Raw genomic sequence first — 16,612 nt, 5'->3', positions numbered from 1 at the left:
CTCTGATCTTTTTAACATTCCACAACAGATGCTCAAACTTTGTGTCCAGGAGCTGTATCATTTTGAAGTAGGGTTCCAAAACTTTCTGATTTTGATAAGAAACTTGCATTATCAATGGTGTGCATCCTGAGTACAGACACCAGCATTTTACGAGAAATGTTTATTTGAAGATGATTTACTTTTTGATGCATGTTATGTTTGTAGAGAAGGTGATTGATGTAAATAGACTGTCATACTTCTGAGGTTCTGTAAACTTTTATTTTGGGTACAGTTATTGTTATTGGCTTTGGTGTACCTAGTATGTGTGCTGGAGTGTGCCAACTGCATGTGCCATTGACTGCAGATGCTTGGATCAGCATATATAAGAATGGCAGTGTAGTCAGGTCTAGTCTAGAGGCAATGTGATTAAGAGACACTTTTTCTTCAAGGATCTGACCCAGATTTTTATTTAACTATAGAGAGCTCTGCACCACTCAGTTCACAAGCATGAATTTGAGCTTTATTGTTCTGCTACTACAGTCTAAGACACAGTTCTGTCACTGTTATCCCAGAAAATGTCAATCGCATCAGCATCGCAGTCCAAGTCAGCAGTTCTGTTGATTGAGTAACACGGTACTAGGTAATGCAATGTATCATAAAGGTAAGTCATCAAAACAATTATTATTATCATTACAACAAGAATCAGGTGCAGTTCATTGTGTCTTGTGTACAATCATTTCTATGTCAGATAAAGGGGCACATTTTCATTGTGCAATTTTTGATTTGTCCTAGAACACAAGTAGCTTCAAATCCTATACTTTGTGAATCACATTTAGCACTGACATAATTGCATGGTAGATGGAAAATTGCTGATCCGATAATATTGGCTGTCAAGATTAATTTGTTGGGTGTCATTTACATTTCTTAATAGCCAAGAGAGCCAGCAATCACAAACGTACTTTCAGCTCAGAATTTGTTGATACCAGGAAAATATATCTTACAAGACTTGCATTGGCAACCACTCTCTTACTTTAGAACCTTATCTCCTGTTGTTCTATTCTCATCACAATTCTGAGTCAGCTTTTGCCATAAATTCTAATGCCCATACAAAATATTTTGGATTTTTAACCATTTTTCTATGAAAGTTATTTGGACACAGCTTATGCTAAAGTGCAACATTGAGGTGACATTGAGGTTGACATTTGTTTGTCTTATGAAGAGAGGTTAAGTGAGCTAGGGCTTTTCACACTGGAGAGAAGAAGAAAGAGAGATGACTTGATAGAGGTGTGCAAGGTAATGAGAGGTAAAGATGGAGTAGAGACTTTTCCCCAGGGCAGAAATGGCTGTCTCGAGGGGTCATAATTTTAGGGTGATTAGAGGAAGGTTTCGGAGAGATGTCAGAGGTAAGTTCTTTACACAGAGAGTGGTGGGTGCATGGAATGCACTGCCAGCGGTGGCAGTAGAGGTAGAGACATTAGGGACATTTAAGCGACTGCTGGACAAGCAGATGGATAGTAGTAAATTGAGGGGTGTGTAGATTAGGTCGATCTTAGATTAAGATAAATGCTCAGCACAACATTGTTGGCTGAAGGGCCTGTACCATCATGAATATACCATCTTTCTCTCATGCTCACATTTCTGTGTAGTTCCTGCTGCAGTTTTCCAGTGAAGCCCAGCATAAGCTAGCGGGGCACCAATTTATTCTCTTTTTAGGCACCTTATAAATTCTAGACTCAATATTGACATCTGCAACTTCATGAACTCTGTCCTCATTTTTCCCCATCTTCCCCCTCTTATGGTTTTCTTTTGTTTGCAGACAGGAAGATGCCAGAGGTGGCAGGGTAGGAATTGTTCAGGGTCCTGGGCCTATCTGATACCTCTCACATGACCGACCTAATCCTTCTTTTTTTCAAATTTATTTTCTTCATTTAACTTTTGAATCCAAATAATCAGTTCTTCCTTATGCAGCTGTAGTGATGAAAAAAGGTTGCTGGAGCTATTGAAGAGCAGATCCAGCATAGATAAATTGGAGTCCTTTCCTTTTCTCTGGTGTTTCAGTAGTATCTGAATGACCTATATTTGTCTTCACTAATCTCTTTCTCTTCACATACATATAGGAACTCTTAGTTTCCGTATTTATGTTCCCTGCAATCTTACTTTCGTACTGTATTCCCATTCATCCTCCTTTGAAGAATTCTAAACTGATCCCAATCCTCAGACCTATTATTTTTCTTCTCCAATCTGTATGTTTCTTCCTTGGATTGGATACTAACTCAAATTCCCTTCATAATCCATGGATTGGCCTCTTAGCCATTTTGCTTTTGCAACCCATGTTGCAGTTTCTCCAGACCTGCTGAGTTTCTCCAGCACTTCCTTCTTTTTGTTGTTTCATATCTCCAGCATCTGCAGTTCTTTGTTTTGTTTTATGCGATTTTCAAACAGCTTTATACAAATTAAATCCTCTCACAGGACAATGAAATGTGATTGCCTGACGTTGAGAAGTAATTGTATTTGCTTTATAATGCTAAAGTGTCTAAAGCACTTTATTGAAAAAAAAGACGAGATATAATTATCAATGACAAAAAAAAAACAACTGCAAGTTTTCAAACGAGTATATCATGGAAACAAAAACAAAAAAAATATTTTTCACATTATCAGTATCAAATGCATTCGCTGAAAGTTTAATGATTCGACTTTGGAGCAAAAACAAGAAGCAATTAAAAGGAAGCGCTGTAAAGCTGAACAACATTATAAAAATCGAAAGAATTGCGGATGTTGGAAACGAGATGCAAAAATCCCCAGAAATTACAGGAGAAGCTCACCAGGTCTGGCAGCAGCTGTGGCGAGGAAGGGTCATTCTGATTTCTCTGCACAGTTGCTGCCAGACCTGCTGAGCTTTTCGAGCAATTTCGGAACGACATTACGTCTCGCATCCACTTTTACAAACATAAAAACTGTATCCAGAAGTAGATGAAAGCAGCAAGTAGCCTACATAAAATACAGATATAGGAAGAAACCATTCATCTCTTAAAGTGGATGCAATGACATTTCCAAATGACAGCGACTGTGTTGTGCCACCCACCAGGATCAAAGCGAGTTTAAAGTCCGAGGGGAAGATTTGTGGATCGGAACTGGATGTTGAGGATGTACAACTCCACACGGCGCCGTTTGAAGGGAGGGAACAGTGCATCCAGAGAATGTCTCCGGGCGGCGAGAGCTGGTGAAGCGGGTTCCCTCTCTCCCCGCTGCTGCTGTTTAGTCGTTTCTGGGTATGGAGGATGGGCGATAAGGAGCTGGAGAAATTCCGGCTGCAGTGGAGAGAAGAGATTTGGGAGCGGAACCGGCGCGGGCGGGCGACCTGCGGCGAAAGGAGCAGCAAAAAGCGGCGCCAGCAGCGCGAGCCGGGGCCCGGTGACCATGGAGACGGGGAGGGGGTGGTGGAGGGGCCGAGCGGTCGGCAGCGAGCAGCCGATGATTATTTCTACCTGGCCGAAAGCCTGCTGGAGGGCCGGAGCAGCCCGCTCAGGGAGCGCCTGGAAGATGGGCGATGCGGCGGAGGGACTGAGACCGGGTCCGAGGCTCGGGGAGGGCCCCAGGGCCAATCCGCTCAGGCCCCCGGCCACAAGGAGAACCTGCTCGATCAGCTCATCAATGACTTGGTAAATTACTGTAACTTCTACCTGTCCGCCTCACCGCGATAGCCAGCCCTTCATTTAAAGACTTTAATGTGGATTTCCTGGCCGGTGGCGTTTTCTGGGCGCACAGTGACACCACTACCACAATCTCCAGTCGAGATCCAAACAAGAATTTTGTTCCGGGTTTCTGCATATGTGGTAATTTTGTTCCGCTTTAGCTTATTATAAAAACAAATATAATTAGAGGTTTGTGCTATTGCCGGATAACGGAACTGGTAAAACCTGAAGATGTGGAATTCCCTGGGGAGGTTCTCGAGGGTCGATAACGCTGCAATCTGGTTGTTTGCGGTGGTAATGCACTATGAGTCAAACTGTTTGTTCACTGTTTAGTTAAGGTCACAGACGCAGCTGACAGTCGAAAAGCAACCATTTCAAAAGCTGCAATTTTCGAATTAATGAAAATTGTGTTGTGCTCTATAAATGTTATTTACGAGAGGGAAATTAACTTTGTTTAGAAACTGAGCTGTGTGGAGGAGTGAAAGACATTAGGCACTAACCACCAAGGGATCCCAAGGGCACAATTACTGCCTCTTCATTACATGTGCGAAAGCACTGTGGCATTGGCAAGCCATAAAGCTAATTGAAGATTGTTATTTGTGAGATCACCCAAGGCACTGGAGTTCAAAGCGGGCACTGTGAATAGTTTAAATGTTGTTTCAGAATTGCAATCATTTGTTCTGGCAAAATAAGATAACAGGATGCGTGTGGAAGAGAATTAAACTTTCAATCATGACCTCCTCTATTGTCTTTGAATTTTAATATTGAAATTCATATATTTTCTCTAAATCTTAAAACTAATAATGTTTATTAGATAAGGAAAGGGATTTTTTTAGTTCATTTCTCAAAATTTTGCTAGTAAACAAATGTACAAATTGAACTTTTGTACCTTTTTAACTGCATCTCTCATTCCAGCTTACTCCAGGCTCTCTCTTTTTCTTAGCTTCTGACTCTCCAGTCCCTTGCCATCAATTCATCAAGTAAAATCAAGTATCGTTTGTAAAATTTGGACTCATTTCTGGTGTGAAAAAATGCATAACTTTAAATATTTTTTTTGAGAGATTTTTTTCCTTTTAATACGACTTGGAGCTCTTTCCCTGTAATTTAATGATCAAGGATGCTCCTTAAGCATTTATAACTTAAGTAGATCTGATGCAATCTTAATGATAACATTAATCTATATAGTTGGACAGCTGCTTGAGTTTTGACCTTAATAGTTAGAATTTTCATATGTATCAAATTGTCATATATCTCCTGACTATAATCTAGGAGTTAGGAAAAGGAAATCAAAATAAATAGAATTCTATTGCAAAAGGTTTAGGAACATCAAAGAATGTCCTGTCATTTGGCTTCCCAAATAGCTTAGCTGGTTGACCCAGCAAGCAGCTGAGTAGTACAGACCAGGACAGCTTTGGGGGCTAACCACTGGTCTATATTGAGTTGGTAGATGTCAAGGGGAATCACAGTTAGATCAGAGTTGTGGAGGAGAACTGGGATCCCCTTGTCATCTGCTAACAGGGTACCTGTATGGATGAAACGTGAGGATAAAATGTTCTAGTTCCTTGCTAGTACTTGCATTTTCAGTGAAAGAGATACTGGGATGGGTCTGGCACAGAATTAGCACCTTCAAATGATGAAGTGGTGAAAAAGGATGTTGGTGAGTGCAGGAATCACATTGTCAAATACACAGTACTATCATTAGAAAGCTAGTTTCTGTTGATTCTTGTTTCATTTTGAATAGCTTTTGCTTTGTCAGCTTTAAACTTGATGAAAATATACTGCTGCAACTCCATTAGGACAATATAACTGATGTAAGAAAATTAAGCTCTGTATAACATTATTTTGTTGCAAATTTTATATTTGTGCAAACTGTATTTGGTTAGGAATGTATGTGTTGACAACATGAGACTATCTTGTATGTAAACCAAGTTTAAAAAAATCAGTTATCTTGGAGATTCTTAAAGTTGGATTTTTTATTTTAAATATTGAAAGGGAACAGATGAGATGTTTGGTTCTCCAAATAACCGCAACGACTAAACATTTAAAATTATTCCCAAGTTTAAAGAGCTTTAGATTAGATTAGATTACTTACAGTGTGGAAACAGGCCCTTCGGCCCAACAAGTCCACACCACCCCACCGAAGCGCAACCCACCCATACCCCTACATCTACCCCTTACCTACACTACGGGCAATTTAGGATAGCCAATTCACCTGACCTGCACATCTTTGGACTGTGGGAGGAAACCGGAGCACCCGGAGGAAACCCACGCAGACACGGGGAGAATGTGCAAACTCCACACAGTCAGTCGCCTGAGGCGGGAATTGAACCCGGGTCTCTGGTGCTGTGAGGCAGCAGTGCTAACCACTGTGCCACCGTGCCGCCCCATGTCGCTAATCACTGTGCCACCGTGCCGCTGTACATGTCCTAAAAAGACCTTCTTCTTCTTCATTTAAAATGTAACCAGCATTTGGCTGTTGGTTTGCAAGATTCTACAACTGTGTTTGCCAATACTTGTTTTGCCTGTTTAGAGAATTGCATACAGCCATCAGTATAATTCAATGCAGTGTCTCTGATATCAGTTGAACTAAAGCCCTCCAATTGTAAAGGTGCAGAACTACAAATATTTTATGAAAAGGCACCTTTGTGAAGAAGAGCTACTTTGTTTTACAATGTAAATTTTGTTAGCTTTTCATTATTGTAACTGTTTCCATGTACAGGCAGGTATCACAGAATTTGCATTGCAAACAAATACTCTGTACACACCAACAGCATTACTTTAATCAACTTGTATGAGGTATCTATGTGCACTTCTGTTTTACTTGTGGAGAGTTTGTGTCGATTTGAGTACACGTTTTGTTTTAAAAGAGGGTAGTGCCTTGTGCTCAAGAAGTTCCAGTCTTAAAAGTTTTGGACTAGTGAAATATATTCTCAATCCCATAAATTTAGTATAACTAGATTTCATATGGTACTGTACAACGTGTAATTTTAGCATAATGAATGGCTGGTTGGCAGTGAACAGTTAGTCGATCTGAAGCCTTCTGTGTATCAAAACTACTGAAAATTCACTCATTCCTTACTACATCTTAACACCTGCTGCATTGATTTTCTGTCTCAAATTTGCTATTTTCTACGTTACAATCTATGGTAGATATCAGAAAAAAACTAATATTGAGTCAATCAAATTCTGATTAGATTTATTTCAGAAAGTAACATTTTGGTATATAGTGTGAACAATTTTAAAATATGTGTTGCATACTCCTGGGAAACTCATGACTTCAGACATATGGTTTCCAAAGTTTCGCACTGTTACAAATGTCCTCACATCAGATCTATTGCCAAGGACTGATTTGCTATGATTTGTCAACAACTCCATTATCATTGGACTACTTGACAGTCAGAATGGTAGAAGGTGTATTAGGTGATAACTGGTCCTCTCTTTATTCAGTAATTCCGTTGAAATTCTACTTCATTTTCCAGATTTACCTCAATCCAAATGATTCACACCTTGATGCATCTAAGCCTTCACTCCAGTGTTATGCTGATTCTTCCCCAACCTAGTAACATCAAAAACAGATTAACAGGTTATTCATCTCATTTGCAGGTTGTTGAATTTTGCAGTGCGCAAACTGATTATTGTATTTTCCTACACAATAACAAATAACTTCAAAGGGAAACTGTCGGATTGGAAATGTATAATGAAACCTTGGAAATAGACTACACTAATTTTCCTGGTAACATCCTTTATTTTTTATCTCGTAGGATTCCCTTTCAACCTCTTGCACCATATTTCACCTGTGATCAGTTAAACTTCAGGTTGTGACATCTTAAGTTTCTTTCATTGAATTAGAAGAAATGAAATGAAAACGTAATCACTTAGTTTAAACTATTTAAATTGAGTTGTTTAAAATTCAGATGGGGGATTAAATATGGACATGAACAGTTAAGTAAAAATAAGAATTACTTTCACTCCCAAAGATCTGAAGCACTCTCTTTGGGCCTTAAGCTATTTTCCACCTCCATTCCAATGAATAATGTAGTATTCAGTACTTGGATAAAGGAGCTGCTACAAATCATGGTTTAAAGCAAATTACTTAATGTAATTGATTTATGTATCTTGTAGTTAAAAATAACTCAGTGCAGTCAAATAATCTCGCATTACAATAAGTTCCATTGACTGAGTATTTTGGCAGAGTTGTCCCACTCTCCTCCATAATCCTGCAACTTTTCTTCTTTTCAAGTATGTATCCAGTTCATTTGCCAGTTACCATTGAATGTGCTTCCACCACCCTTTCTAACTACTGCTGCTTGTAGCTACTTCGACCAGGAGATCTGTTGTCATGGGGCACCACAATCATCTATTGTGCGCTGACACCTTATATCCACTGTCACTAACCTGCAGATACACTGACATCCGTCAGCCAACTGTATCTACATCAGCCCCTTTACTGGCAGTGTATTCTAAATGACAAATCACTACTTAAATTTCTATCCATCACTTCTTCAGTTCTTTCAAGAATTACCTTTTGCGTTGTGTGCTGTGATTACCTGTCTTCTACCAATTTCTCTGTCAAATACCACCATATTGAATAATGAAGATTGATTTCTAAGTAATCAGCTGCAGCTTCTTTAGTCTCTCAACATAAACCAACATTTCTTATGTCATATATACTTTTTAATAAGTTTTCTCTGCACCTTCATCAAGGTCTTAACATTCTTGCTGAAATTTGATACCCAGAAATAAGGACAAAACTCTAGTCATGGCTTAAGATTGTATTATTTTTCAACATAAGACAGTTCTCTAAGATGGGTAAAAGGGATAGGCTAAAACTCTTATGGCTTTGTGTTTTCGATATTGAATTACCAGTTCTCTGGGCCTTCTATTTCCCAGAAGATTGCAAGTAGGATCATAGTAACAAGTTTCCACACTGGAATTTCAGTTATACATTCAGTTGAGAGATTTGGGTAAAAAGGGCACAGGAGGGGAAAGTGCTCTGATTATCTCCAGTATAATTATTCAGACATGGGTAATTATGTCTTTTTTTAAAATACATGTAATCTGTTGCTTTTGGAGTGTATAATACATACTGTATTTGTTGTTCTATTGCAGAATGAAATAAATGAAATCCCATTTTTTGATATTGACCTTCCTTATGAGCTAGCACTGAAAATATTTGCGTATCTTGGCAAAACTGAACTTGCAAGATGTGCTCAGGTAAATGTAAAAGTTTGATTAAGTCTATAAAGCTATTAAATTTTTCATGCAAGCTTGATTATAATTTATCAATGTACACTTTTCTATTATATTAAACTTTTACAATTTGGATCAAAAATTACAGAATATCATTCAATGGGAAAGGTTTTTGTGAAGTGGCTCGAACAATAGCGGACAGGAAGGGAGTTTGTGAACAAATGGGAGTCAGTGAATAAATGATTTGACAACTGAGATCAGCTCAAGGATTTGTAATTATTCAGTTCCATTTAATTTGCTTCTAACATGAAAGTTTGGAATGCAACACATTTTGATATAAAGCTCAAGTGCCTTATGCTGTTATAGAGTCATGGAGATGTACAGCGCAGAAACAGACCCTATGCTGACCAGTTATCCCAACCCAATCTAGTCCCATTTGCTAGCACTTGGCCCATATCCTTCTAAACTCTTCCTATTCATATACCCTTCCAGATGCCTTTTAAATGTTATGATTATATCAGCCTCCACCACTTCCTCTGGCAGTTCATTCCATACACACATCACCCTCTGTGTGAAAAAGGTTGCTTTTGGGGTCCCTCTTAAATCTTTCCCCTCTCACGCTAAACTTATGCACTCTAGTTCTGGACTCCCCTTACCCAGGAAAAATACCTTGTCTGTTTACCCTATCCATGCCTCTCATGATTTTATAAATCTTTTATAAGGTCAACCCTCAGCATTCGACACTCTAGGAAAAACTGTCCCAGCCTATTCAGCCTCTCCCTATAGCTCAAACCCTCCAACTCTGGCAACATCCTAGTAATTCTTTTCTGTAAAATCTATGCATATGTTATCAAAAAAACAAGTTGTTCTGTGGGTGGAATTGCTACTTCGTGCAATTCCCATTGCAAACAATGTATAGAGTAAAAGACATCTTCAAATATGCCATTTGCAGACATGTGCAAATTCCACTTAGTATTTTTTAAAAGTTTGCTTGACCGTGCATATTCATCGAAATGAAGGCTAGTGGGCACAGTGGCTCAGTCGTTAGCACTGCTACCTCACAGCGCCAAGGACCTAGGTTCGATTCTAGCCTTCAACGACTGTGTGAAGTTTGCACATTCTACTCATGTCTGTGTGGGTTTCCACTGGGTGCTCTGGTTTCCTCCCACAATCCAAATATGTGCAGGTTAGGTGGATTGGCCATGCTAAATTGCCCAAAGTGGTCAGGGGTATAGGCTAGGTGCATTAGTAGGGGGAAATGTCGAGGAATGGGTCTGCATGGGATACTCTTCAGAGGGTCAGTGTGGACTTGTTGGGTCAAGTGGTCTGTTTCCACACTGTTGGGATTCTATGATTCTATTCTATGATTCAAAGGAGGCCTTCCAAATATTGAGGCATTTATTAACTGCCTAGCATCCTGCTGAGTATATGTCCACACCTAAAAGCATGCTTTAGCAGTAATTAATGGTATTGCCAAAGGGTAGTACATGGTGCCAGAATCTCAGATCACACAATCTGCAGAGTTTCCAAATAACAATCACCCTTCACAATTACCCTTTTGTTGCAGAAATGCCTGCTCACTATTTGTCTGTTTTATTTTTGTCACGACAAGGGGGTTGTTGCATTGTACAACATTACCACCAGCAGCAGCAAGGCACACAAGTCCTAATAATTCCTCAAAGTCCAGCTCTTCATTAGTGCTTGAACATCTCTGTATCAATGCAACTCCCATGGAATTAACATCGGCCATACCATGCTGTCACTGTTTAAAGTATATTGTTACTGGCAATGGAATTTTTAAAAACTCCCTCAGTGTAAAGACATATCAGAAAAACAGCTGACAGAGCTGTATGTAGTGCTTCAAGTTTTAGAGACAAAAATTGAAATTGGTAGAAAAGCTCGGCAGATCTGGCAGCATCGGTGGAGAGAAATCAGAGTTAACATTTTGGGTCGAGTGACACATCCTCAGTCAAACATTCACTCTGATTTCTCTCCACCGATGATGCCAAACCTGCTGAGATTTTCCAGCAATTTCTATTTTTGTCTCTGATTTGCAGCATCCGCAGTTCTTTTGGCTTCAAGCTTTAGCGCAGCTTTGTGATTTTTGGCCCCCAGATTTCAGTTCTGATTTTGTATTTTTGAAAACTGACAGATCCTTCATCTTGGTGCCTTAGGAGAGAATAAGTGTACCAGCCCTTTCCATAAAGTGCATTACAAGCAGTCAGAGCAGGTAACTACAGACCTCTGTTCAGAAGACTTCAGAAATTGAATAAATAATTTAGGCCAATTAACTTTTTGATTTTGTTTGCATTCCCTGACATGGAAAGTAGTACATTTGTGTCCTTGCATATTTGGCAACTAACTGTACCGTTACTGTAAGTTGGAGTTTGTTAGCTTCGTCATGAATGACATTGGTAGCCTGGAATATTTGATCTTTATAACAATATGGGATCCTTTCCTTTCTTAGGTGAGTAAAGCCTGGAAAGTTATTGCAGAAGATGAAGTGCTTTGGTACAAGCATTGCTTGAAAGCAGGCTACCAGGTGAAGGCAGACATTGGCGACTTCATATGCTGGAAGGCAGTTATGCGAGATTCCATGAAGAAGGAACAAACATTACAAGCCAACTGGAAGGTACATCTCATAATTGTTTGAAGTGTTATTAGTTGTGTTCTCCTGTAGCTGAACTACAAGCATTAGCATTTAAATTGTTATATCTACATAAAAGTTTGAAATACACTGTCATGCTTCAAATTGTGTACTTTCAAATTTCTAAAACATGTTTTCATTAAACAAAAATGAAGCCCCAGCATTTCTCATTTACAATGTGATTGACTCTTAATTGACCTCTGGACAATTAGGTGGGCAATAAATGCTGGTCTAGCCAGCGACATCCTCGTTCCATGCATGAATATGTTGTTAAAAAAACTTTGAATACCATGAGGCTTTATTGACCTCAGTAAGGCAATTTGATTTTTGATCCTAAAGGACACACCAGATTTTATGCCTCTGCATTTTGGCTACAAATAGCACGTAGTGTATATCCACAATAATGTTTTGTTCTTTAAAAATAGCACTTCTTCCTTTCAGCACCACCATTTATCTGAAAGTAAAATTGGAGAGGTCCCAAACTCTGCTGAGTTAACATACTTCAACAGGAGTAAATGATATGGGTGCTATAGCCTCAGAAATCCTTTGGTGTTCATGGTGTAGATTCACAAAGTTTCTGGTTTTCAGTTACTGTTCAGGGATCTCTAGTGAAAGTACATTTGTGTAAATATTTATTAGATGTATTAGATTCCCTACAGTGTGGAAACAGGCCCTTCGGCCCAACCAGATCCATTTCCTTTTGACTAATGCACCTAACATATGGGCAATTTAGAATGGCCAGTTCACCTGACTTGCATATCTTTGGACTGAGGGAGGAAACTGGAACACCCAGAGGAAACCCACGCAGAGAATGTGCGAACTCCACACAGACAGTCGCCCAAAGCTAGGACTGAACCTGGGACCCTGGTGCTGTGAGGCAGCAGTGCTAACCACTGAGCCACCATGAAAGCAATAACTGTAACTAGGATTTAATTCTTTCATATGACAGCTATCCTTCAGAACCTCGCTCAAATATTTTTATTTATGCTATGTGAGCATCACTGACTGTGGCAGCATTTATTTTCCATTCCCAGTTGCTGTTGAAATGGTAGTGGTGAGGCACCTTCTTGAACTGGTGCAATCCATCCACTATAAGTAGACGAACAATGCTGTTAGGGAAGGAGTTCCAGTATTTTGACCTAGTGACACTGAAGGAACGGCAATATACATCCAAGTTAGAATACTGTACTGTTTGGAGGGGAAATTGCTGTTTTTGGTGTTCTGATTTATCTGCAGAATTACCTACTTTTGCTCCTACATCTTTTAGTCTTATGAAATTATGGTAAGCTTCTTGAGTGTTGTTGGAACTGCACTCATCCAGGGACATGGAAAGTATTCCATCTCATCCAGAGTAGAAATTATGTCTGAATCTTTCTCTTTGTGGCTCCACATGGTTATTTGTCCAATCCAAGATAATTTATGAACTTCACATAAACTGGAAAATGAACTGAATGGTAGTAGGTGCCTAAGGTTTGATTAAGTTCAGGCAGTGCATTTATCTGTTGCTCTGTGATTAAAAGAGGTGCATTTTCCCTTTTTTGAAACTTTGTTACATTAGTAAATATGTTATGTTGAGTAACAAAGCTTTCTAGTCAAATTTTAGTTGTGCGAATCTTTCTTGTATTTATGGGTAAATGTAAATTTCTTGTGCTTATTTTGTATGGTTTGCTACTTTAGAGGCAAATTACAGATCTGTTTCCATAAATATTACTTGTTTTTGGATGTCTAGAGTATTTATCATACATCCTGAGATGACTGTTCCACAAATTTTCCTTCCCTTGTGCCCTACCCCGACTGTTGCTGGATGAACATTTCTGCCTCAGTTTGGTACTCCTGCATGTTAATAGATCTGCATTTTAAAAAAAAATTTCAATACTTGAAGTAATTAAATATAGTTTGTCTGTCCTAACAATCTGTAATTGTAATTGTTTTATTTTGGAGCCAATACATTTGTCCTGCTCCTTTTAAATTTAATGATCTGCCTAGCCAGTTGGAAATAATGTTAGAAGGGTGACCTCACTGACACCAGTACATGTGAGGAGCTTTCATGATGGCTGTTGATTCGTGCAACAAAACAAAAACAGCATTTACCACAGAGTGAACTGAACACCTCCACAAAATAGCATGTATTTACCACAAATAGCTCCCCCCAAGGCATTTTCAGTTTGTCTATGCATGTAATATGTATTTGCATGCAGTGATGCTTATAATACAAGCTAAGGAAAAATTGCTGGGATGTTTAGTGAACCTGTTTATAGTAGAATATAATGACATTGGTTTGAATTACTATTTATTTATTTATTTATTTCATGGTCACTCCAATGTCCCTAAATTTCACAGTCCTTTTTACAAGGGGCTGTTAATTTTCTGCATGCATTCTTGAAAATATATATACAATGATCAACTTTCATAACATACATTTTGAGATGTAAATTGCTTAAATATTATTAGTAAAAGGAATATTTGATTATGATGTATTCCAAAAATATTTAGTTTAAGGCCTGATTATTGTATTTTTTATAACAGTAAGGAAAAGAATATTCTTTCTCAAAAAATCCTCTTATGCATACTTTAACACTGAATAAACCATCATTCTATAATTCACCTCTTTGCAGAGGTTATTGGGGGATGGGTGGATTAGAGTATTGCACTGGATGGCCAATCATAATCATAATGAATAGTAGAGCTTGTTGAAGGGATTGAATGGCCTACTCCTATCTTCAACATTTCTATATACTTCAGTTTCAGGAATATACGGTATATATAAAGTTGCAGTTTGCTCATTGCACCACTTTATAAATTTGATCATTAAAATGTCTAGGATATAGATCAGCAACTTGAACAAACCATGTGTAGTTTTAAAATTGAGCTCCTACTGTGAAACCTTGAATATTTTTGTAATAAGTGAATGAGAGAGGAACATGTGAGCTGTTTGACTTCTTCTGTTGGCAAAACAGCTATAGATATACACTATTACATTTTTAATTTGGAATAAAATATGATTTTCTGTTTTAACAGAGAAGCTATTGAATGTTCATTGCAACTGTCATTCGACAAAACAGTTTCACTGTAATTTTTAGAATACAGTTGTGAATGGGTTTGTCAGAAATTTGACTGCATGGGTTTTTGCTGTCATTCCCAACACATCTCATTTTGCCTTGACATTACTGTGTGCAAATTAGTAACCACATTTGCTTTTATGTGCATATATAACAAAATTGTAAATAATTAATTGGCCAAGCAGCACTTTGGAGAACAGAAGATATAAAATGCACTGTATACATGTAACTATTTTCTGTTTATCAAGTTATTGTCTTTTTTTCTGTCAATCTGTTATATTCTGTACTCTAAGCACTAGATTATGTGTAATAATCATTTCAAAACTTCAGTCTTAAATGATAGAACATTTCAGACTAAGTGTTACAGGATACCACAACTTCAGTACAATTTGGATGCAATACAAATATAACTTCTTGGTTCTAATGGTCAAAGATGATTTCCACAGGCAAGGCAGTGCTCTCTCATGACTTGAAATATAACATCTTATCAAGCCCATCTTCCCTGAGGTACACATTAATTTACTACCATAAGCTCTTCCTTTTCCAATTAAGGAACACGTAATATGCTGGCAGATCAGAGCAACAAACTGCGCATCAGGTGTATTATGAAACCAAATTAAGAGCAAATGCTGCAAATTTTGCTTGATTCTAGAATTTTATTTCGTTAACACTGCCTTTGTTTAAAAATAATAAAATGCCTCAATGTTGGCAATTTTTCTGTAGTATTATCTTTTTATTCTGGACCTGTCCATGATACAAAATGTACATTTAGCTGCTTACAAAGCTTTTCACTAATCTGAACTTCTTAGCTGCCTGTCAAGAAAAGTAATCACAGAAGAAACTTAGAGATATTTCATCTGTTACATCAATATCTTGAAAAATTAAAAATCGTCAATAGTGAATAGTTTCCAAAAACACATGAGCAACTGCATCACTGATTTTGCAGATTGTGAAATTTACACCTGTCGGGGAAAAAAAAAACAAAATGACATTCTTCCCTTTGACGGACTGATTACAAACTATAAGTGGAAGTAAGTCAGTGAATGCCCTGTGGATCAGTAATAATTATTTCCAGCACCTGGATGAACTTTGCATCTGGTATTTGTCAGGCAGGCTATCTACCCAGAGGCGATTCATCTGTCTTTGAAATATATTTCATTTTGAGGTGAGCATTAAAATGGTCATAATGATTCAAGAAATATTAAATATAGTATTTTATGTTTTGAAAAGAGAACTCTAATAACAAATTCTTTACAATAGATAATTTTCCTATGCTGTGACTTTAATGTTACTGATTTGGTTTTTGTTATCTTCAGTTCTTGCTTGTGATTTAGCTGTCACCCACTCTCCCAGCTACAATGACCTTAACAAAATTTTAAAAGTTATGTTCATGTACACAATCTCTCACTCTCACTGTTCACCTTTGTTTTCTGTGAAGCATTAGCATGTATCATAACAGCAGATAGATTTGAACATCCATTGTTAGGTTTATGAAAATATGTGTTTGTATGGAGCTGTTTAGTTTGTTTCAGGTGTTGAAAAATTTTCTTTGTGTTTCATGACTTTTTATGTAATAAATTTTTTCAACAATGATTCTTGCATATATCTTGCAACTTCAAGTTCAAGTTGGACAATTAAGTCAGTATTTTGTTGTTATCAGTAAATCCTGCAGCAAATTTTCATAGGCTATATTCATTTACAATATGGTGAAACATCTGATCTGGGTGACCAAAGTTGTGCAATGGGTTGTCTTTGAAATTCCATTTGTGCAAGAGATGTAATGGCCAAGCATGGAGAGTGAAGATCCTGTTCAATGTAGACTACAGTCTTTGAGGGAGTTCAAATCCTAGGTGCCTCACTATCTAATCACTTGCCCAATTTTTGTCAATGCTGGGTGTCAGTCGAGCGTTTGCACAGTTGTTTATTTTTGTCAAAATATATATCTGTTAAAGCATTTGCAGAGTTCCAGAAGTAATTTAGGGGATTTCAGTTGTATTTTCTTTTTCTTAATTTCTGCATGGTTTGATGGGTCTGGGTTGGCTGCA

At 38.0% G+C, this 16,612-nt stretch overlaps 1 protein-coding gene across 4 annotated transcripts in view; it reads left to right on the top strand.

Moving 5' to 3' along the window:
• The first annotated feature begins 3,014 nt into the window (after positions 1-3,014).
• The window catches only part of fbxw8 (F-box and WD repeat domain containing 8), a 168,184-nt gene continuing 154,586 nt past the window's right edge, over positions 3,015-16,612 (top strand). Inside the window, exons 1-3 of one of the 4 annotated variants that reach the window (XM_072587323.1) lie at positions 3,015-3,638; positions 8,781-8,885; positions 11,329-11,493. In XM_072587323.1, coding sequence (XP_072443424.1) covers positions 3,258-3,638; positions 8,781-8,885; positions 11,329-11,493 — 651 coding nt within the window. In that variant the 5' untranslated portion in view covers positions 3,015-3,257. Of the gene's footprint in view, positions 3,639-3,660; positions 3,813-8,780; positions 8,886-11,328; positions 11,494-16,612 lie in introns of those variants that run through there. The other 3 variants (XM_072587320.1, XM_072587322.1, XM_072587321.1) reach the window with 3 other exon arrangements.

This window comes from Chiloscyllium punctatum, chromosome 17, assembly GCF_047496795.1.
Source record: "Chiloscyllium punctatum isolate Juve2018m chromosome 17, sChiPun1.3, whole genome shotgun sequence".
Lineage (NCBI taxonomy): Eukaryota > Metazoa > Chordata > Chondrichthyes > Orectolobiformes > Hemiscylliidae > Chiloscyllium > Chiloscyllium punctatum.
Note: the sequence above shows the minus strand (reverse complement) of the source record. Positions and strands in the feature narration are given on the sequence as shown.